Raw genomic sequence first — 24,632 nt, 5'->3', positions numbered from 1 at the left:
CAATAATGCAGAGGCGCTCTGAGTCATATCTCATTGACATTATTATTATTATTATTATTATTATTATTATTATTATTAATTACTCATGGGAAAAATAACATCAGAACAATTTACACTCACCTAGGAACTTCTTAGAAGACTCCTTTGCCATAAGAAAAGCCTAAGTCCACCTGTCCTTCCAACTTCACACCTTGTTTGCTAGTCAATATTTCAGCTACCTAATTTTCATAAGCAATGGGTATCCACCACAAATTACAGAAATAAAATCCAGATGTGTTTTTTAATGTAACCTAGAAACAGAAATATGGAAAGATTAATTTAATGTAAGGTAGCAATCAGATATTAAGCACAGAGCTGGGAGGAGATTGCTCAGTTGGAAAAGCACCTGTCTTGCAACACAAGGATCTGAGTTCCATCCCAAGAACAACCATGAGGAAAGGCTGGGCATGTCAGTGCACACTTGCAATCTCAGCACTATTGAAGAAGAGTGCAGTGCATCACCGCAGATAGGCCAGCCTGCTTCACCTATCTGCAAACATTCAGGCCAATGAAGAACCTTGTCTCAGAAAATGTAGACAACACTGAGAAACAGCACTGGAGCTTGTCATCTGACCTCCACATGCATTTTATACATGTGTGGCCATGACTTTGTACACATGTGGATGGACACACACAAAGTCATAGAACAGAAATATGAGGTCTAAACATCAGTACCAATTCACTACTTACTGGCTTATTCTAGGTATATTCAAGAAAGTGTTTGTTGTGAACACATGCAGAGAGATAGGTTTGCTGCTGTATGTGTTGTGGCTGTGAAGATGGCAGGGGAGGAAACAAAAGAAAAAAGAATGCAAATCTCAACACCTAATAAAGTCTTGCTAATCTCCCGACAATCCCAAAGCAGGCTCCTTTTCCAACGGAGATAATTTCAACATATTCCTGCGCTGACCCACAACATTCCAACACTGCATCCCTTCCATTGTTCTCCCCAGAAACTCTCTATTTTAAGCAAAAAGAAACACGTGAAAAAAGAAATGAGGTCTAAAGACAGAAATAATCTCTGGGAAAAGTCTAATGCCAGTGTAGGAGGGTTTTTGAGAAAGCTTGGGGAAGGAGCCTTCCTTGCCCGCAGTCTTATCAATTTCGTTTTATTGTAGCTTCTTATAGAAGGCTGTTGGAAGATTTTTGTTGACTGGTAGAGGTTATGGTCTCCCCATGGCCTGGCAGCCTATCTCAAAAGCTTGGCAATATGGGGCTCCCTCCCTCCAGCAGAACTTCCTGCCTCTACCTACCCTTATCTGGAGACTGTCCTTGGTCCTGAAAGACTGATCCCTGTTTGAAGACTCCTTTGCTGCACATAAGATAACTAAGACTTGTGCTAAGGGCTTTGTGATAGGACCATGCCACTTAAAGCAAATTAGGGTTGTCCTCAGGCTCGCCAGTCTTATATATTCCTTATGCTCTTGAATAAAGTTGAGCTGATTCACTGAAATCTGCCTCCTGGAGGGCTGTCTTTGTTTGTGCTTGTGGGTCACCTACAAAGCTTTCTGTCACCCCTACTGCCTCTTCACCTCTCGATCTAGTGGCCTACCCCCACAGAAGACAATTGCAAATTGAAATTAAGGGGCAGATAATGGTTTCTAAGCTTTGAACCTAAGAATGTACTATTCAGCATAGAAAAGGTGTTCCTTGTCCCTTCATTCTTTTTCTGCACTCCGAGAATCTTATCGTGTTGCAATAGCTAGCTTCAAGCTCTCAATCCTTCTCCTCAGCCTTCCAAGCTCTAGGGTTGCAGGTATTCATTCTTAATGTTGAAATCATGTTTTCTGGAGATGCTAGTTTCAAGTAGAGTTAACAATGTCATGTTTCAGAAATACATGTAGTGTTGAGAACAAATCAGGGAATACTGTGTCGAGGAGCAGGGGAAGTTACTGAAGTGTGAAGCCAGAACTTTGCACATGCTAAGATAGACACTCTATCATTAAGTTACATCCCTGGCCCATGAATATATTTTAAGATGCTGAGAGTCCTTCATCATTGTGGTAAAAGTATGCCTCTCTCATAGATCCCACAATACAAATGTTGTTAAACAGTGAACATAAACCAAGGTCTATTTGGACAAATTTTAATCATCGTAGCCAGCCATTATATCTGATTCTTGACCCATTTCATTTTTCACTGAATGGACAACTGTCTCAGCATGAGAGCTTTAATAACAATCCGTGGCTCCTTATATACTTGCTCCCCTTAAGAATGATATTCATTGACTTTATTTGAGTGAGGTAATCATCAAGTTTATATGTAAATATCATAAAGTTATGGACAGTCTACAGGATACCATTGTCTCTTTTTCTTAATAGACTTTGCTCATGTAGTTTTGTTGATATGCTGTCAAATTAGATCAGAACTTTAGTAGCTATTAGGTAGATAGTAGGTATTAGAATGCTTGGCACACTAGTTACTGGAGCAGTATCCTGTATTCCTGCAGCATCTCTTCAAATCATCAACTCTATCTTCCAGGGAAGGAAAGATAGTTCATAGGTTCTCCTTTTTATTTTTGTTTGTTTGTTTCAAAAAGGGTAATTTTTTTACTTTCTCGGTTTGCTTCCATGTTTTCAGGGGATTTTGGTTGTTACCATTTGTTTGCATTTTGTTTCCTTTGTCTTAGAGCCAAGGTTTTATGTTGTAGCCCAACCTGGCCTGCCATTGGCCATGTAGCCCATGCTGGCACCTAATTCCATTTTCCTGCCTCCACCTCCAGATTACTGTGATTACAGTCATGAGCCACAATGTCAGCTATATCTTCTGAGACTAAAGTTTACAATTGAGAGCTAAAGAATCAAGAAATCAAAGATAAATTATCTTTGCTACTATTTTGGATTTTAAAAAATTTTAAAAAAATCCAAAATTTGCGATTCCATTTAAAAAGTGATCAGAGGAAAATAAAACAAGGCAAGTTATTCTGGAAAATTGTCACTCCAGTATTCTTGGACATTCCCTTGGTCTCTCTGAGGCAGCAGGATTTTAGCTGTTTCTGTGCCTTCCTGTGTCTGAAGAAATGATTTCAATTACCATTTAACAAGGCAAAGAGATCGGGGTGCAGATGACAGTCCTTCTGGAGAATTACTTTGATTCAGCTACTTCAGGAACTCTCATCTTCAGAGGACTGGCAACATTACTATTTGGCAGGCTCTGTTTCACAGAAGGAGCTCCAGGAAGGGGGCCTGCAGACTCTATGACATGCAGCTGGTGGTGAATGGTGACCCCTGGCAGAGCTGGAACTCTGAAGCTAAGCGTGGTGACATTGACATTGTGTTCCTTGCTTCTTTGTCTATCTCAATATACAGGGTGTGGTACAGAGCTGGAGTTGAGAGCGGGTTTGTGGGGACCACCTCCTACTTCATTTGATGTTACCTGACATCAATCCCCACCATTTTGGACAAACATGCAAAGAAGAACTATAAAAATTTGCCACTACTTTCCAGCTAGGCAACTGCTATACCCCTGAGCCTCAGCCCCACCACCCCCATACTTTTCAGCAATAATAGCAAAAGCCTAAGATTTATTGCCTTTTACAAAATATCTTTGCATGTACTATACCATCTGATCTTTAATAACCTGTGGCACTCCATCATCCAAACCTTGTGAACAGTGATACTCATTATCTGATAACTACAGTACTGCAAACATATCATAATTGCCCCTGTGTGAGGTACATTAATCTCATTCAATAAATTATAACTTTGATGTTTAGAGAGAAGCCAGGTAGAGTCCACCCAGTTGTCCTAACCAGAAGTTCTAGAACTAAGTGAGGAACCCAATCATATGAGTGTCTTTTACATGTTCTCACCATTTCAAAAGAATAAACAGATGACGTCGGGATGCTTTTCCTGTCACCATCTTAGTGTGGGATATTAAACAAATTCCGTGGTGAATCCATGCCTAAAGTTTCTCCCTAGCTTCCCAGCAGTAATGTAAGAATATTAATAGAGAGTATGCGAATAGCAACATATTCATATCTGGAATGTTTATAAGAAGGGAGAGTCGGTTTAGATCACACAAGGAAAAATGGCCAATATCTATTCAAGAGCTAACCTGCCATTAGAGCTCTTTCCTTACTAAACAAATGTTGTGAGGGGAGGCTGCTTCTGGCATTTTCATAATACTTTAAACTCCTGGGGAAGGAAATAAGCCCTGGAAGCCAGGCCTGAGGTAACAGACACCAGAAATACTTAGCATGTCAAAGAAGGCGGGCACCCCTTGATGCTGAAGGAAGCAGTAAGCTTTCTGTAAGGAGGCTGAGAGCTCTGCGCTGAGGGGAAGTGGAGCTGACAGACACAGAGAAAGTATTTAGCTTTGATGTAAAAGGCTTGCCCTGTCTGGAACACTGCACCCCAGCATCTTCTTGGCAATACTCTCAGAATTGCAGCCTTTGCTGAAAGCTCTGAACATTCTGACACTTTCTCTCCCAAGGAAGCAGCCTTTTGTGAAAACTGATACGTTGTAAAATTTGCAGGTTTTTATTTTCCCTGACACTGGCTCTTTGAGGTTAACCTCAGATACCACTGTCGCAAGAGAGAGAGAGAGAGGGAGGGGGAGGGAGGGAGGGAGGGGGGAAGGAGGAAAGAAGAAGAAGAAGAAGAAGAAGAAGAAGAAGAAGAAGAAGAAGAAGAAGAAGAAGAAGAAGAAGAAGAAGAAGAAGACTGGAACTTTTTCACGTGTGGAAGCTACAGAAAGAAATATTTAGGAAAAAAGAAAGAAAGAAATACACAATTCAGCAGATTTGGTATGTCCTCAGAATTTGCATCTGATATCAAATTCAGAAAGTTTATCTATGAAGTAAAACCCTATACCTACCCATTAGGTTTTAGCAATCTAAAGAAATTCTTCTGATATATTTGCTGTATCTGGATATGTCCATCCTGGAGTGTGGTGTGTGTGTGTGTGTGTGTGTGTGTGTGTGTGTGTGTGTGTGTGTGTGTGTGTGTGATTATACAGCATATAATCTTGGTTGCCTTGCTTCTTCCACTGAATATACTCTTCTAAAGTTTTTCTATGCCAGAGTATATATCAGTACTTCCTTCCTTTACATTGCCAAGTAATAGTCTGTTTTGTAAATAGATCCAGTTTTGTTTATTCATCCATTGGTTGATAAATTCTTGTCTTGTTTCCAGTTTGTTTTTCTTTGCTTCATACCTATAAGTGGAATTGTTGGTCCTATGGCAACTCTCTTTTTAAACGCCTGAGGACTTTGTTCACTCTACTACTTTGCATTTCTACTAGTAATTGATGAAGATCGTAATTTCTCCACATTCTCACTTAACATGTTATCATTTTCATCACATCCATCCCGGTGAGAGTTGGTATCTCAGTGCAGGTTGGACTTGCATTTCCCTGGTGGCTAATCACGCATTTATAGGCCATTTCTTTATCTTCTTTAGTGAGATACCTATTTGGATTCTTCCCCTCTTGGTGCTCAGTCTACTTGTCCTTTTGAGTTGTGAGATTCTCTCCTGTAGACTCCTTCGTGTGTGCTTTTGATCAGCTTTCACTTGCTGAAGATATGTACATTACTTTGTGACTAGAGAAGCTGCAGGGATCTTTGTGGTCAGTCCTGGGACACTTCTAAGTCTGAAAGTACAGTGCTCATGTGTGTTACATCCCAGTTCCACCCATGTGGTCTCTTCCTCGAAAGACTCAAAGGCTTTCTAGAGAACCAGGAAGAGAGAGGAGACAGTACCTTCTTTGATGTGACACCTTAGTTTTTACTCTGTGGCAACCACTGTTGCATGAAACATATCACAGTGTTCCAATCTGTTGTTGAGAGGGAAATGATCCTGCATGAGTGTAAGTGAGGCTGCCTGGATGCTAAAGGAATTTTCTCATCTGTGTTATGAAGGTTGCCTGCTGAGACAAAAGACATCTTTCGTGAGAGTCAAGACAACTCCTGAGTACACTATAGAATTCAGTGAAAGATAATTCCAACACTATGTCGTGTTTCAACCCAGATTGATCATGAGATCTAAGGTTTTGTTTTGTCTGGGACTTTCTCACAATCCTGTCCATTCCATATGTGCCCAATTCGTAAAAAGTGTGCTCCTGAAATCAAAGGCACAGACTAACACCAAGCCAATGATGGCAGGTAATATCAATACCTGCTTTCTCCAATGCAGTCTTTTAGACATGAGGACACATTCTGGTGGGCCATTAGCTAGTTACCAACCCTGATAAAATGTTAGAATCATCTGAAAGGTCTTTTAAAATTATGTTTGTACTGAAGAGTTTTGTTTAGCTTATCTGGAATGAAACCAGAGGTTCATAGTTTGTGATGCCTCAAGGTGATTCTGACATGCAGAAAGATCTGTAACAAACTCAAATTTAATCGACCTCTTAATATATTAACCAGTTTAACAGTCCATTGGTCTTCTTATCATGGCTTCTTGGACATGTGTAGGAATGTTCAAATGTAGATACTAATTTTGGTGTTCTGGAGTGGACCTGAAATTATCCAGTTCTTATCAGGTGGCACTCAATGAGGCTGAGCTTACTGTCCAGCTACTCAGTCCTCAGTTTTGTTAAAGCCCCATGTGCTTATATAACATTTTCCAATTAGAGCTTTACCTTTTCAAAGATTGCAAGCCAGCCATCATAGACTATGCCATGTCCTGCATTCCTTTCAAAAATAGAAATAAAAATATATCTTTGTTCATATAAGAGGTGAGTGTAAAGATAAAATAATAAATCTGCATTTAATCTAAAATAATGACCTCCATCATTTAGTATGGTCATAAATATACTGAATAGTTGTCTATGAGACCTGGTGGCTGGAAGTAGGTTATGTAACTCAAAGGAGTTTGAAGCCACTTCAGGAAATAAACAGTTAATGTTGAATGCCACTACTTCTTTAAGCCTAATTTCCTCTGTAGTACATAGTAAGAATGTCAGGAAGACTATGGATTTTAAAAAATGCTGGATTCTACTCACCTTTGAGTATGCCTGAATGAGGGTAAACCTTAAGGGGGAGCGATGGAAGCATCCAAATATGTGATGTTTTCATTGAAACCTTCTATGTGAGAATCTGGAAAGGAATCCCTCCTCTCTAAGCCCCAGCCTCATCTTTTACTTGCCATCCTCTTCTAACCCCAAAGGTGGACCTAGGAAATTAAACCACACAAAGACAAAGTTATATTTAAATTAATTTTTAAAAAGAAAGAAGATAACAGTACCACTCTCTAACTTAATGAAGAGTAAAATATATTGTAAAGAGATGTTCTTGTTTCAGCCACCACTAATAAAGAATGACTTTCTTTCCTTCATCAGTGACTCACCACCAGACTCCTTGGTAGTCTGTTTGAAGGAGTTGAGTCCTTTGAGACCCATCAAATAAGAGAGACTGAGAAAATCTCATTGGCTTGGTGTATGTACATGAAAGGTGCCACCAAGATCAGAAGGATTTTTCCACTAAATAACTCCTTTCTTACCTGAATCTTTAGAAATGAAATGAAAATAGCTTCTATAAATGCCTTGGTACCATTGAGAAATATTTTAATGATATCATAAGGTTTGCAAGCGTCTTACTCATTTCTATAAAATGTGATTTTTGTAGTTAAGAATGGAAACAATCAAGTGAGCTCTCTTGGCTGTCTTTAGAACAATCATGGTTGTGGCAAACAGCCGGGCACTTGTTTTTCTATTTGTTCCTCATCTGTACAATTATGGACGAGTTGTGCCTACTTAAAGGACTATGCTCACTCAACTCTTTCAGTCTTATTTTTGTCAACCTGTCCACTGAAAGAAATAAGACTTACTGACAGCCTTCTATGAGTGAACAGAGCATAAATGAAGGCTGAGTTTTAAATGAGTTCGCCAGACCCAAGACAAATGATAAATAAGTGTTTATTAGGGAAGGACTTACACAGATTAGAGTAAATAACAGCCAAGGCTTCCTGTTCCATAAGATGCAGTCTCTGCCCTTCTGATGCTCTCCACAACCTAAGAGAGCACGGAGCCTGCAGCTCCTCTACCTTAAAAGGGTCAAGTCTGCACCTGAAACCACACCTAAAGGGTGTGGCCACTACTACAAGTTCACTGGCCAAGCAAGATGCCACTACACAGAAATCCCAGTATGCATCCATGATCTCCATGAGACAGAGTCCCTATAATTGGATTTTGGTGCAGCAATGGGACAAACTGGGAGACTTTGTGACCCTGAAGTCCTTGAGAGTCCATTTCTACTGCTAAATCCTGAGAAGCAAAAGCATGCTCCTAGTGATTATCCAGTCTAGCTGAACTCTGCACCAACCAGCCTCAGTTCCTGCAGCATACAATGTGGTGGATGAGTTGGCAGCTTGATCTTCAAGAGTTGGGTTCCACTTGGGCTCCACAAATTGAGAAGACAATTGAATCTTGTGTTTCTCTTGACGTTTCCCTTTGAAAATTACTTTGGTTAATTTCACCATTGCTACCTTGTGTTCTGAAGTAAAAGGTGAACATAGCAAGTGATGTTCATGACTTTGTCTATCTTGCTTTAGAGAATTAACTCAGGGCTGACTTCATCCTGCTACTTTAGATCGACTGAAGCAGCCTTTAATAATCACATTTCCTATTAATAGCTTTACTGTGCTAGAGAAGCTAAATCAATATATAATTTAATGGCTTCTTTGCCAAGGGCACTATTGATTCTGTTCTCTAATGATTTTGAAATGATATGCTGTTATGCAAATGCTGTCTATCCTGGACGTCTTTAAAAAGACATATATGCATATATTTCGATTCTTCATTTTTAATTTTTTTCATATGACAACTACCAAATGCTCAAAGATTTCCAAAGAATCCTGATCCTGATGAATACAGATGCTCCAGTGATAAATTGGAAACCAGTTTTATGGGCTATTGTAGCTATTGTCTTGGGGTATAGAAAATAAAGCTATTATAATGTGCTCTAGTTTCATTTCTGTTACTGTGATGAAGTACCCTGAGTAAAAGCAACATAGGGAAGGAAGGGTCTGTTCTTACCTTCGAATTTCAAGCTACAGCCCATTATTGCAGTGAATTTGAGGCAGGGATTTCAGCAGCTAGTCACATCACACTCACAGTCAAGAACAGAGAGAGACAAATACACCCATGCTACCTGCTCACTTGCTGTCAGCTACCTTTCACTTATGTTACATAGTTCAGTACCCAGTCCATGACATGGTACAAACACATTGAAGATGGGTCTTTCCACCATAATTAACAACCAAGACAATCCCCCACAGTTCAACCTGATCTGGGAGATTCCTCCATTGAAACTCTATTTCTAGCTGGTTCTAGGTTGTATCAAGTTGACAGTTAAGGCTAACTAGCAAATGATGGTAGAGGAATAATAATGACATTCTGGGGTGATAGGAAATAAGATGTCAGTGGGTGATTTGGGGTACTGAATAAGTTGGTATAGTGTCCCTTGGGAATAAAATCAGTGGATAGACACTGACTCACTAGAAAGGCTACTGCAACCATATGAACAAGGCCTCCTTTACTTCTTTAGTTCAACAGTATCGGCGATGCTCTGTGGGCTGGCAATATTATATGAGCCATATAATAAAAATCAAGAACATTGCAACCTGACATGTTACCATGGGGGCTTTTCAGTTTGGTGTTCCCTACCATGAAGGGCCTTCACAATGAATGTTGGGACAATCATTCCTAAGGACAATAGCTAACCTGGAACTTTTGGTTTCTTTCACACTTCCTTGCCTGTTCTCATGACATTGCTTGTTTTGGGGCAGATGAGCCATCCCAGTTTAAGACTGCAAGAATGTGAAGTAGAAATTAATATCTAAAGAGAATATGTTTTGTTAACAAAAAATAAAGAAAACTTTTGGTCATGTTTTAAATGGTAAATTTGATCTAACTTAAAATAGCAGATACTTTGTAGTTTTCAAATAGAATGTACAGCTCCAAACATGTTTCATATATGTCCTCTTGGGCTTCTTAAAGTATTTTGTATTTTGCAGGTGTAAATTAACAACTAAAGATCCCAAGTTAGTCAGACCAGTTGATCAGTTGATTTTTAATACACACACACACACACACACACACACACACACGGGGGGGGGGGAGGATAGGTGAAATCCAGAAAAAATGCCTAACAATTATGTAGCAGTTGTTTATACATATAGTTGGGCTTTGTCATACTCTTGATAGTTTTATAAATATCTGCTCTGAAAGAAATTGTTTTTGCATTATCCATGTCTAACTATTCACCTGCTGCAGTCTTGGGAACACAAATAAAAGGCACACCCATGAGCCCTGGCTTCTCAGGAGAGGGAAATAGGGATGTCAGTATCATACATGTTCGGTAGCCAGGGAAGGAAAGGACAATATGGGACTGGGAAACATGGAGAATTTTTTCCTGCTTTCTTCATGTCAGGATAAAAAGACAGATGCTCATTAGAAAGCTGGTGTCTCAGTGAAACTTGGCAGATTTCATCAATGAACTAAAAACATGATAATGGACCCATCTTTTTCTAAAAGTCTCAGAAAATGTTACCAAAATTAAAAGATCTCCATGTCACTAAAACTTTGTCTATGCTATTATTTCAAAACTCTAATCAGATATTGTCTCAGTTAATGTTACTTTGAAAATCTTGTTAAATCAATATTTAGGAGGCTCTGGATAAATTGTAATATACACCACACCTGAGCTTTGTTAGTTAAAAGATAATTTTAGAATGATCTATTTTCAGATCCATCAAGAGTTATGTCTGGTATCATTACTGGAGTTTAGATTTGCATTTGTCCTGTCTATTCATCAATTGTTCACAGCCATAGGACCATAGGGCAAACATTACTGGAGGATGGACTGAAGAAGAATTCTCCATGAAAACACCACAAAGTATTTATGAAGTTGAAAAGAAATGTAAATGACATAGCTTGATTAAAGTTGAAATTCAGCTTGGCACCGGATCAAAATAATTACTTCAGCAGTTGTCCCCTCTACTGCCACCACACTTTTGAAACAGCTGTATGAAATAATTTCTATCTTTAGAAATGCAAACAAAACAAGAACAGCTTCCAAGGAACTTAAGTAAGTTAGATTATATGACACTAGGTAGAAAGAGAGAAGAGTTTTCATTCTCTTCTATAATGCTTTCAGACATATGTTGTGTTAATCAAAATAAAAAGTAATAATAAAAATATTATGCTTGGGAACACACCAGTTGGTTGTCCAATACCAAATGATCATCCTTGAAAAGTTATATATGCAAGTAACATTATACAGACTGAGCAGGTTGTCTTTCTGTATTTAGGAATATATATTGTATATAATATAATACAATACATACACATGTATATAATATATAATATATTATCACAACAGTTAATGGAAAAAGAAGCCATGATTTTTTAAAGTAATGAGAGGTATATGGAAGAGTCTGGAGGGAGGAAAGGTAAGAGGGAAAATTATGCAATTCTATTATAAACTCAACAAAATAATCTTAAATATTGTGCTTGGGAATAAAATAAAAACAGAGACAGGAAAAATTACCTACCACTTTGAATAATATCTCTGCTAATATTTTATTGTGTTTTTATTCCCTTTACCTATTTATTGTGTAGGTGGGAAGGATATGGGTATGTGTTGTGCATACATATATGGGGGTGTATCTGCCATGGCACATGAGTGAGGGCTGGAGGACAACTTGCTGAAGTCAGTTCTCTCCTACTAGCAGGTGGTTTCCATGGACAAAACTTAAGTCATCAGTCTGGGTGTCAAGTGCCTTTACCCTCTGAAGCTTCTCATTGGACCTATTGTACTTCATTAATTTGTTCTAAAGCAATGAATTGCAGGACACAGCTAAGACAACACAGGAGTCCAATCCTTTAATAAGAATTTTTCTTTACTTACTATAATCTGTTTTTCTGCTTTTCTTTCTCATACTGATGACAAACTTATTAATATTGAGAACAGTACTTGTCCAAGTTAATTCTGTGGCCCTGGGCAAGGAACTATGTTTTCAGTGGCTTCTCTAACCTTGCCTTCCTCTTGCCTATGTTCCTTTGCATGCCTGCCTCTTCCCTGTTCGTCAATTTCTATTCTTCTTTGTTTCAGCAAAACAATTGCAGTCAAGGTAATTGATGATGAGGAGTATGAGAAAAACAAGACCTTCTTCATTGAGATTGGAGAACCCCGTCTGGTGGAGATGAGTGAGAAGAAAGGTGGGGAAGCTGCTCCAGGGCTGAGTCCAACAGCTTCTGCTGGCCTGTGCCTCCCTGGATGCCTGCATTCTTCACGACATGACTTACAATGCACACATGCCTCCACTATGTAACAGGGCATAGCTCTCACTCTGACTGCAATGAGCCAGAACTGCAGCCACATCAGCCAGTCACGGCCACTGTGCACCATGCAGGTCTGAAAGTTAATTTTGGGCACAATCAATCAAGCCTCCATAGCTGGGGAAATTGGCACAGATGCTATGCAATACTCAAATTCTGTCATCCTAATTGGTAATTGTGGAAGAAGCAGGCAGATTTATGCAAGCGATCTGTTAACCCAGAAACCTCAGTGGAGACCAGCGAAGAGTGCCCAAGATGCCCTTTTACATATGCCTGAAGGTCATGTGCTGCCAGTTCTCCCTCCGTAACATCACAATGACATTCAGCTTGGTGGACATCTAGAGCATGAGCGTGTGACTCCAACCATTTGTTTTGCCTTTGTCTTGTGTCCCCACAGGAAGATCATTACCATTAGAATATTTGATCGTGAGGAATATGAGAAAGATTGCAGTTTCTCCCTTGTGCTTGAGGAACCAAAATGGATAAGAAGAGGAATGAAAGGTGTGAGAGTGTACAAAGACATACTGGCGAGAAACTATACTCTTCTCCCTCTCTGTGTCTCCCTACTCTCACACTTAACTCTCTCCTCTTCCTTGGCTTCCAGCACTAAATTCCATTGCCTTTGAAGCATAGCTGGTTCATCTCCATTCCCTAATGGGCTTGCCAAGCAATGGCCATTATTTTTAGGAAGGGTTGACTAAATTAGATTGCAACCAGAATTTGCTAAATATTAACAAATACTGGAAGAATTTCTGTAATTCAGTAATGAGGAGATAAGAGAAGATGCTCTACTTTTCACTGCCTCAGAACCACATAAGGACGTGGTCATAAAGGTTCACTCCTTGTCGATGGAAGTAGAAGGAAAAGAAAACCCACCTAAAAGTTCATAGTAGATGAAGAGTGCATGGACCTAACAGCAATTTATAAGAAATTACAGAAAATTCAGTAATCAGGTTGCTTAGAGAATCTAAGGTTTGGGGAGGGTTTTGTTTTGTTTTGTTGTCTTTTTGTGTTTTTGAGACAGGGTCTCCTGAAGCTGAGTCTGGCTTTTGAACTCACTATGTAGCTGAGGATGACCTGGAACTCTTGATCCTCCTGCCTCTACCTCCAAAGTACTGAGAGGTATGTGCCAATCTGTTCAGTCCTGATTTTTTTAAAAAGTTATTAATAAGAACAAGGAGCCTTATGACCGTTGCTGTCAAGAAGCTAATGTACTTACTTGGTATTTTCCATATCGTCAAATATATCCTTTAGAGGACACCAAACAGCTAGACATGATGGCACACACCTGTGATTCCAGCACTTGGGAGATCAAAGTAGTAAGACTGAAAGTTCAAGGGCAGCCTGAGCTACATTAATAATAATAATAATAATAATAATAATAATAATAATAAACTCTAACAAATAAGGTACCATACATATGAAACCACAGTCATATGTATGGGGTCAGTTTCAGTAGCTGAAGGGCACAGGCCCTTGTAAACATTTAACCCTGATGTACACTAATCCTACCCATGTTCTAAAATCTTTTGATACTTACAGAATTAACACAATTTTAATATGAATGGTAACAAGAAAAGCTGAGCAGTGCTATTCTTATAACTAGATTTTTAAATGCCATTTTTTGTTAATTCTTTGAGAATTTTATAATTGGATTCTGTTGATTCTCACAGTTTTAGGAAACACTTGCAAGGAGAAGTCAATTCTGTTCTCTAATTCTTCCCTACTTTATAAGAGATTCTACTTCACAAGGAATAAGGAGAATTTTATTGTGGTTTTTAAATGTAGGGCAAAAAATGCAATATATATGGCCAAATCATATGTGGACTTGGCATTTTGGGGAAATAGACTCTCACATTATGAGAACTCACTGACCTCAGAGCCCATCTGAGAAAAAAATTTTTTTTTTCCTAACGCACTTGATTTAAGTTCAAAATAGCAACAGGAGTGATGGAGAAAGGAACACTTGGGACTCATTTTAATATAATTTGCTTATGAAGAACCTATAGTCAGTAAACAGAAAGAGAAGAGACATCAAAAATATGTGTTACAAAGATGGGATCAAAGATGTCTTGTTAGCATACAGGAAGAAACATTTACTTCTGAGTGAGTTCCTCCAAAGAGCTGTCTTTTATCTCAAGGAGGAGTGTCACCTTGGATGCAGCTCTTTCGACTGTTGCTTTAGTAAAATATGCCCTCATATAGAAGCAAATTAAAATTCCTTAATGGCATTCTCCCATTTCATACTGGCCAAATGAATTCTTCTCAGTATAAGTAAACTTACTGATTTCGGTTACCGAGGCTCTAATTCCAAGACCACGGTACAGGGAAAACTGGGCTGAAAACAAGCACTGGTAATATTCCAGCAGACAACCCAGGAGGCCTTTAATTGGAATTGGTAAGCAGGTTGACTTTCATTAAAATAAAGTGTTATGGTCCCAATTGTATTAAAGAATACAATCTAAAAAGCTACATTGTAGACTGCCCCGCATCCCTCACCCTGACACTTTCTCTGGAGTTATATATCCACCAGAAAGTCTTCTGGTTAGCCTGTTAACATGTAGACATTACTGATAAAGACACACAAATAAATGTCAATTTAGGGCCTCTTAGGATTTGAGAATTTAACCAGCATAGGCAATTTTGGGGGAGTCAAAATATCTTCCAAATAAAATATGCAGAGAGAACTTTACCTGAGCTAAAATCTCCTTCCAGGTGGTAAGCTAATGGATTTTTCTAGGGACTTTTACATGTTCTCATGGAAGATAGCTGAGGTCATTAGTTGTTAAAGACTTCCAAGAATTTGATTTATTAGCTCTCAGACAATATTCATTATGAGAAGCCCATCCCCAAACCCAGTTAAAGACTACCTTCCCCAATATTCACATAATATTTTGTAAACAACTGTGGGAGAAATATGAGATACACAGAGATATATAAGGTGAATGTTTTTTCAATCACACAGAAATATTCCTGTTAGGGTCATTTATTTGGAAATGTCCCCACCGATGCATCCCCTTAGGATGCACTTTTTTAATATAAGCAATGGTTTCCCTACTCTTTTAAGAACTGCCTGGATTTCTTTCTGCTAATATTCCTCTTTCATTATTCATTTGGTCTCTTATTCTGTGTTTGTCTCTGTCTGTTTCCTTCACAGCCCTGTTATTGAATGAGCTTGGTAAGCATTTCATTTCTTGCATTTCCTTTCCATTTTTATAGGTTATTTTCTACTTCTCTGGGATGATACCATAACTCATGATTATTATCTCTATCTGTGGTTTGGCCAGATTTTCATTTAAGACTATTGGCCTCATTGTAGTTGAAGCCAGATCATTCATATCGCATTTTAAATTTAGTTGTATATATAAGCTCTAAAGGGCCAGTGATTCCTCGGGTATCTACAAGAATTTGCAATTGTGCAGTAAATTGCATAATCTTAAAAGAAATGTTCAGTTATGACTGGACTTTTCATATTCCTTTTAGTTATAAATCTGGCAAGTTTTCATAACTCTGGTGGGCTATCAAGCATCTTATGTCACTAGTAATTCTTATTTGTAATATAAATTAAATTATGACATTTCTTTTCTTTTTTTTCTTTTTTAGGTGGCTTCACATTAACAGGTATGAAATTTTCAACTCTAATACTACCTAAGTATACTTTTACTGTCACTGTCAATATATTACATTTTTAAAAATATTTTTCTTGTTTTATTTCTTTTTAATTAAGGAAAATGCCTGTATGGTAAGAAAGTTCCTATTTTTGCCCAAATAGCCTAAATACCAAGACAAATGTAACCTGAATTAATATTTAACTGTGGCCCATGCTATCCTCTTGTTTATTTTACACATTAATATCTTTACACATTAACACTTTTACAAATTAACAACAACCTGTGTGTGTACTATTTATTTGTAAGAAAACTCCCAGAGAGAGTCTCAACTATTCATATTTTGATACTAATCTATGGGTGCCCACAGAGCACTGAGAATTTGAAATGTACTCTGATAGATGCTGAACAGTGTTCCAGTGTAAGAAAAAGAAGATAGCTGGCCTCAGATGGTGGCCATGACAACTACACAAGCTTCATGGCCAAGGATCATCAGAATCCCCAAAGTAGATAATGCCACATTAGGAGAAGATAATGATCCAAGCCCTTCTTTGGGCACTTTGCTTTAGTGCTAAGAGCACCATAACAAGAGCTATTTCTGCTGCATGAGGTGCACTGCAAAATGCTATGTAAGCATTCAAGATCCCAGTGAGAAGGCTTGAAGTCTTTAATTTCACATTTCTACCATCTCTAAAGCTAGCTCCTTGTGCACAGGTGGAAATCATTCCTCATTGCAGCATCTTTTGACCCTGCAAACCTTCTCACCTTTTCATGATAATTTCTGTAGATTTAGAGAGGAAGGTGACTACCCAATAATGGCCCTAACTTGTCTGAAGCTGCAGGTTGAAAATGTTTCTGGTAACCCACTTATTAGGTGGCCTTTTTCAATATGTTAGGCAAGCACCAAAAATTTCTGATATAACATGCAAATACTAATCCAAGAGAAAAAAACACATTTAGAAGGAAATAGTACCAAAATTCTGGTCATGAAAACACTGCGATAGGCATGGAGGTTTGCATCAGCCACTGTTAGTATTAACTCATGGACAGTGAGTACCAAGGTGATTCTGCCCAGAGTGGACCTTTCTCTATATGGCAATTCTGTATAGAAGAGCTGCAGTTCTATATGGATGGCTGCTCCCAACTCATCTCTAGACACAGAAGTAAATGACAGAATGTCTCGTAGCTGCTCACAGACATAGAAATTAGAAAAACTTAAAATATTAAATAGGGTAGTCTTCTTACAGAAATTCCTGAATCCAAACCAGCCAAGCATCTCCTAAGTCAGATTTTCCTGGGCTTGTCCATGCATCTAAGTACAGGAATATATGTATATTGCCATTGCAACATCTGAGATCACTGATGTCATCTTGCAAATACTCTAATTCTATCAGGGTAAGAGAGCGGAAGCCAACCTTCATGGCTTTGTGGATTATCTTTCAAAAGTCAACCATAATCTCTGGAAATAGCTTACTGTGTGGCCCTTGCTTTCATTCTATGCAAGCTGGTGAGACTTTACATAGTTTCAGTCTGGAGTACCTTTTAAAGAGTGCATCTATGTCTTTGACCATCCTGCATTATATATGTGAGGGGAGAGTTTCATTTCTAAGGCTTTCTTTTCATGCCACTTGAACCACCCTCCCTTTTAGTACCTCAGTTAGCAGGATCCTCATTTTTCCTTTCTTACAAATCTTTCCCATATAGTTTCCCATAACCCCCATGTCAACATCTCCGGCTTTAGCCATTTGTATCCTGCACCTGACATGATACAATCACTTTCTCAGAAAGTTTCTATGATATGAGTAGCTCATTGGGTCCCCCAATGACTGAAACTTAACAAAATTAGAAGTCTCTTCATCCTTGATATCTCCCAATATAGAAGTCAGTGCATTAGAATGGGAGACTATTCCAGGACTCTTTGCATATTTCTACATTAGCCTAATTGTTACTTAGATGGATACTGTGTAACTTCATATCCTCCTTCTCCCATAAAACCAGAAATCCCAGGGTCCAGTTCCTACTGATGCCTCTAAGGAAACTTCTGAAACTTAGGTCTGTACAGTGAACAGCAGCTATAAGGCCTAAAGATTTCTCTTTGAAGTCACAGTGGGGCTTTGAAGTCAAAACTTTGAGCTATAAGGAAGAAGAGAAGAATTAATGTAGCCTTTGGACTTAGCCTGCAGGTTTTACATGGACTTGCAGGGATGATTATGAATGTGGAATTTGGAAACAGTATATATGCAAACTACAAAGAAAAATCCATTGTGTCCACACCCTCACACCAATACACCAATATTTTAGAAACCTTGTTAATAACAGACGTTGAATGCTGGAGGTGTCTTTGAAATTTGCATAACTTCACCTGCTGTTCTAGACCTTGTCTCACTGAAAGGCCTATGTTTGAATCTATGATCTCACTACCCCCTGACCTGATGATTTTATAATAACATTATAACTCATTAGAGTTTATAATGAATACCATTTTATCACCATTCCTTTGGACTTTATTGTGCTCACTTACAGGAAGAAAAAAGTTTTAAAAAGATTAATCTACCCCAAACCACTCATCCAAGATAGTGACAGCCACCTTTCAGACTCTGTGTAAAAGGCCCTTTGATGATTGTCCTACCACTCACCCTGTCATTTGTCAGGTCCAATAGTACAAACCATGTCCTTCTCCTTTCATCTTTATAGTATACATTGAACTCTTTATCAGTCTAAAGAACAACTACATCTTATTTAAAAAAATCATTATGAATGGTAATCAAAGGAAACATAAAGGAAAAATGTCTGTAAGGGAAGTTTAGAATGCGTAGAGATATTTTTCAATCAAATTCAGTCTCCTGGCTAAATCTGGAAAGGTGTATTTGGTTCCCCTAAAACTTCTAAGACATAACAGCTATAGCTCTCCCTAAAATTACATGACACTCAATATATTTCTTTAATGTTGCCCTTCCAGTCATTCATTCTGTTGTCTTGTAACAGACTTAATGTGCATGTCGATTTCAACGGCCAGTCTCTGAGAATCCTGACTGAGATTGAGAACACTTCCACCATGCCAATGTATGGGTTAGATGGACAAAGCCCCTCTGTCAAAGTTTGCCTCATTTTACAACCGAGAAAACTGCATTTCCAAGAAGCAGTCCATATTTAAATGGAAAACAAGTGGCAGAGAGCCAGCCCTGAGTCCAAGTCTCAGGATTCTCAGTTTAATTCTCAGTAGACCTTTGTAGATGAAAAGAGCAGGCAGGCCTGGCAACCACCTGAATGAGAAGTTCAATGAAATCCTAAGTCCTGGTTAATGGAAACTGTTGGCTGATAATGACTTGTCCTTATTCCATGGAAGTATATATGACACTTTCCAGTCTGCACAGGAAATGGATGTAGTGAGCACCTTCACGGGGCTTTTATATTTCCCAACCTTCAAAGAAACCCATGACATAAATGAGTAGATATGACTTGCATTTTATATGTAGAAAACAGAACAGAGAGCCTACTAAGGGCTATAGATGCCACTAGTGGGCTTCAAAAATTAGCACACATGTCATTACACCAAGTGCTTTCTGTTGTTTTATGATGCCTCTGGAATCAGTAATTGAAGGACCTGGCTCATCCATTTCAAACACTTGCTAGACTGATTCTACCTCTTACCACAAGGAAAGAGGTTCATTATCACATCCATCAAACTTACTCAAGCATGATTTGGTTTGGCTTATGGAACATTTGCCCCCATTTGTGCGTGGTAATCTCTATTGGTAACCACCAGAACTCCTCCTTGTGGCCTACAGGGGGTGAACTATAACCGCCCGCACTAACGTGGCTTGCAGTGTGTGCATTTGGGTGCTGTTTTTAGCTTACTAACTTCAAATGCCACTGAGAATGTGAAGCAATGTGATCCATTCTGCTGATTTTCTGCCTGTCCTTTTGCTAGGCCAACCTGTCTTCAGGAAGGTTCATGCTAGAGATCATCCGCTTCCCTCCACTGTAATCAGCATTTCAGGTACTCGTTTCCCTGTGGTCCTTGAAAACCACAGCTTTCAGGTATACTCCTTATTAGTACCATACATGTCAGTCCCTGGGCCTTCTGAAATATTGCTGATGGACAAGTGACTTCTCTGACAGCTGGGATACCATGAATGATAAAAACTCAAAGGCAGTATGGAGAGATAGTATGAACCTATAGAAAGGCTGATCCAATGCCTTCTTTATCACAGATTTTTGTATGTTTTAGATTTCTTACAAATATTTCTTTTACATGTAAGCTTTTCATCTAGTGCAAAGATAATTCTTTAAAAAAAAGTGCAAAACCAAACAATTGTGTTTCCTTTCCTGCTATACAAGGAAACAAAGAAATGTTGGCAGGACAACCCAAGGGTCACATAGTTCTCCTGGATTTACTGTGGTTTTACAGCTTACTAGTCAGCTCCTAGCAGGGAGTCTATAGCTGAGGACAGTAGTACCTCCTCCTTCAGTCATTTCTGCTGCCGATCACTGATCTCAGTAGTGGAAGTACTTCTACCGTAACCCGATGGGTCGCCCTCACCCTCACAAATCATACCTCCACTCAACAGTCATAAATTTAAGCTCCAATTACAGATTTTTCTCACAGTACTCCTCAAGAGACTAAAAATAGAAACCTTCCTGGGTTCTAATCTGAGAGGCCAGCTGGAGCAGAAACATTGTCAAGTGGCCTGTGCTTATAGTTCTGAACAAAGTGTTGAACTAGCCATGTGAGTGACAAGATCCTCTGAAAGTGATATCCCACTCTCACCCCTTTGTCACCACGATTCTGCTTCAAGATCTGGCTTCAACCAGGAAGCATTGTAAGCAGCTTTACATCATTCATCTGTTTCCAGAATTTACACACCTAAAACAAATGCTTTTTATTGTTGTTTATAATAGCCGATCACTATAAAGAACAAAGAGTGCACTCTGGTTATTTTATCCCAGAAATTCTCTGTCCTCACTGCACTGGCTTTTAGCCATGGTTGCTGATAATGTACAGGGTCTCTACATTGTTTTGGTGGGTCAAGATTGTAACGTTGTATATCCTATATATAGTGGTCAAGATTGCAACATTGTATATCCTATAGACAATGGTCAAGATTGCAACATTGTATATCCTGTATACAATGGTCAAGATTGCAACATTGTATATCCTGTATACAATGGTCAAGATTGCAACATTGTATGTCCTGTATACAATGGTCAAGATTGCAACATTGTATATCTTATATACAATGGTCAAGATTGCAACATTGTACATCTTATATACAATGGTCAAGACTGTAACTTTGTATATCCTCATACAATGCCACAATTAAACTGGTGACCTTTACAACTATGCATATGTACATAAAAAGAGAGACAATGTGACCCAGAGTTGGGCACAGAGAAAATTAATCTGCTCTAAGAAGTAGAACCAAAACTCCATCATGTTCTCACTCTGAATACATAAGGCAATAAAGTGACCTAGGCTACAATAAAAATAATCTGTTTTTGACCTATTTGTTCAAAGAGAGAAAGAAACAAAGTAATTGAGTGTGAAAATGCTGTTGAACCATTTCCCTATCTAACAAAAGGCACACCTAAGGAGAACAGTAAGGGGGAAATAGACTAAACTCTATTCATCAAAACTCTACACTGTAACCGCTAATATATCAGTACCATTGTAGATCAGCCATAAGATTTATCCACTTGTCACCTCTCAAGTACAAGTAACAGTAACTGTCTCTTAGATTTACATAATACTCATCAAATGAAAATAGCCCTGACCTTTCCACAATGATGTGCCCACCATGCCTGAAATATGATTGTTCACTTCTACATCTCCTAGTCATCCTTACCATCATATTCACCCGGCAAGCTCTCTACATGCTTCAAAGATAGTTTCAAGTGAATCCTCTGACCCGATGCTTTCCATGACTCGCATAGGCAAAAAATTCTTCCCACAAAGGTCCTTCAGGCATCTCCACACTGATTCTAGTTTTTCACTTATGTGCCTTTTCCTCCCACTACACCAGAAGTTTCTGGAAGATAGCTGAAGAAAGGGGAGGACTGTGTCTGTGCTGACATATTCTAAGAGGACAATACCATGTGTTTAAATAATGGATGGTCCTTTTATTTAAAAAAAAAAAGTTGAAAAAATCTTACTAAGGTAACTTGAAGAATCTCCTAACAAGTACTTGAGTAATGTTTTGGCATTCGATAACCTGTACTAAACACAATCAAAGTAAAGACAATCAAAAGAGTGCTAAGACATACAGGTATTTGTATGTAAAGACAATTTAAAATAATTCAGAAGCCATATGAAACTGTTCATGTTTAGTACATGACAAATATTAAGGAATTGAATGGTATTTACTAAATCCCAGTTGTCAGTTGCTATACTAAGGGAAGATAAGCCTTTAATATATCTAAATGAAGATGTAGGAACATTTCTGGGTAGTTGCATGATGGGTCAGCCCATGCTTTAGAGTAAGAGTATAGTAAGACGCAGAAACATCTTCCCTAGCATTCATTTATATTAAAATCAATACTGTTAAGATGAGGTATCCATACTTCAGCTTCTGAAGAGATTTTTGTTAAGGTTAAATATTAAGCAAATTATAATTTACATACTGTGATTTTTTTAAATTACTTTGTCTTTTAATTAATTAAAAAAACTATTAAGATTTTGCCATAAGAAGAAAATAAGGATTTTTTAACAATGAAAAGAATGTCATTAAATTCTGCCTAGTCAAGTATTCTATGCCTGTAAACTGCTTGATCCTAAATGAAAGAATGCCAGATACTGGGAAGCAGTAATAGACCTGACCTGGGTGCATCAAGCTATGTACTTGTTGCTGAAAGAAAGACTGAAGGATTATGGGGGGCACTTTTTCATTCATAAGATGATTTTGTTTCTTTTCCTGCCATGCCCATGTATTTGGCACCATGTTCTGGATCCATTTCTTTCTGTGAGATGCTTCCCTGAACAATCCCAGTCCGTTACATTTCCTCCCTAACCACTCTCTGTTTTCTACCTAAACTAGCTCAAGTCCCATTCTAAGCAACTTATTGTTTCTATGTTAAATCGCAGAAATGATGGCCACAATATTCTCCCACACATAGATTTGCATTTCAAATATATATCTAAGAGGCAATATTTCTCTTGGGGGAAGTCATTATTATTCAGTGAATGTCAGAGATTTGTACAAAGACACAAACTCAACTTGAATGACCAGTGACATTGTCCTTGGTCCAAAGATCAGGAAGCAGTGAGAACCAAGCGATGATTGATTTGAACACTAGGTAAATCGACTTCACATGTGTCCACCCACCCTTGATTTACAACTTCCCGATCCTTATAAAAATCCCTTACCATCCTTACAGTTAATCTGCGTTTTTCTCTGCTTTGCCTTGCTTATGTTCAACACTTCTCAACAGGCCAAATAACCCATTTTTGTTTTCCTTTGATTTGGTAGAATTACAGACCACTGGAGATTTAAAATGAATTGTTTTAGTATACATTATTAAATACATGCAAAAAATGTCTCAGCAGCTGCATTCTGGTTTTGCCTTCCATTACTTCCAACAAATGAAACTGTAGGTATTAGCCATGCTTCCAACACCTCTATCTCCCAACCCCAGTCCTCACAGGAGACTGCTAACCAAAAACCCACCCCTTGACAATTGCTAGATTAATAAATACAACCAACTATAGCAGGCTCCCAGAGCAGAGGAGAAGCTACAGCTCTTTCCCGGAAATAGAAGGTATGAGCCCCTGCTGAAGCTGATGCAAAAGGCAGGTCAGAAAGCCTGAACAAAAAGGTCAGCCCTTCTCAGCCTGGATGACTCAGACAACAGACTCCACTTACAGGCAATTGCCCAGATATCCTGGAGGTGGGGGCCTTGGAATGGAGGTTTTTCCATAGCAACACCACTGCCTCCCTGGATATGAATGCTTTGCTTGGCTCTGAGGAAGTAGCCTATCATTTCCCAGCATCCTGGACCTAAAGGACAAGGGTGATTACAGGACAAGTGTTTGCCCTCCACATATGCTTGGCCTTTTCAGTCTGGGATTTATCCCAATGACCTCCATTCAGAGACAACTTTGTGAGCTCCTCCTCATCTATAGACTCATTTATGAGCACCCTCCACCCCCACCTCTCCTAGAATGAGAGCTACTTGGTGGTTCTGGAAATAATCATGCTCACACAGAGATTAGCTCCCCAAAGGCCTCACCCTCGCCCTCTCTGTTTGCTTTAAGATTAACATGGTCAAGGCTCTCCTAATACATTTCACCTCTGCACCAGAGAGTATGCACTTGGGGCCCAGCCATCTCAGGGAAACATAAAATGGATGTTTTGGAGCTGAACCTGTGACAAGGACTCTTGGCAAGTGTGAAGCTAAGATCAAAATTTCCCTTCCATGTCTCTCTGCCCTCCTGTGGCATTTTCTGATGCCTCTGGAAAAGAGAAAGGAGAAGACCAAACTCTCACATCCCTCAGGGTTACTTTAAGATTTTTAATTGCATTTCCCTGGAAATTTGCCTTTTTCTGGAAAAAAAATGTGTGCAGACCACTAAACTGGCCAAGTTCACATAGAACAGCTGGATGAGTCCCTCGGCACAGACAGTGTGCTGCAGGGTCTTCCTCAGTAACAGACCCTGAACATGGCTTTTCTCCATCCATGCTTTTACATGAATGAGACTGTACTGTA

At 38.8% G+C, this 24,632-nt stretch overlaps 1 protein-coding gene across 9 annotated transcripts in view; it reads left to right on the top strand.

The window, feature by feature from the left end:
- Positions 1-24,632, top strand: part of Slc8a1 (solute carrier family 8 member A1) — a 265,639-nt gene that overhangs the window by 192,735 nt on the left and 48,272 nt on the right. For 2 of the 9 annotated variants that reach the window (XM_035445539.1, XM_035445532.1), the window contains exons 2-6: positions 12,095-12,201; positions 15,479-15,499; positions 15,925-15,942; positions 16,049-16,063; positions 19,861-19,929. In XM_035445539.1, the coding sequence (XP_035301430.1) occupies positions 12,095-12,201; positions 15,479-15,499; positions 15,925-15,942; positions 16,049-16,063; positions 19,861-19,929 (230 nt within the window). Of the gene's footprint in view, positions 1-12,094; positions 12,202-12,718; positions 12,823-15,478; positions 15,500-15,924; positions 15,943-16,048; positions 16,064-19,860; positions 19,930-24,632 lie in introns of all 9 variants that reach the window. The other 7 variants (XM_035445533.1, XM_035445536.1, XM_035445535.1 and 4 more) reach the window with 7 other exon arrangements.

This window comes from Cricetulus griseus, chromosome 5 (genome assembly GCF_003668045.3).
Source record: "Cricetulus griseus strain 17A/GY chromosome 5, alternate assembly CriGri-PICRH-1.0, whole genome shotgun sequence".
NCBI lineage: Eukaryota > Metazoa > Chordata > Mammalia > Rodentia > Cricetidae > Cricetulus > Cricetulus griseus.
Note: the sequence above shows the minus strand (reverse complement) of the source record. Positions and strands in the feature narration are given on the sequence as shown.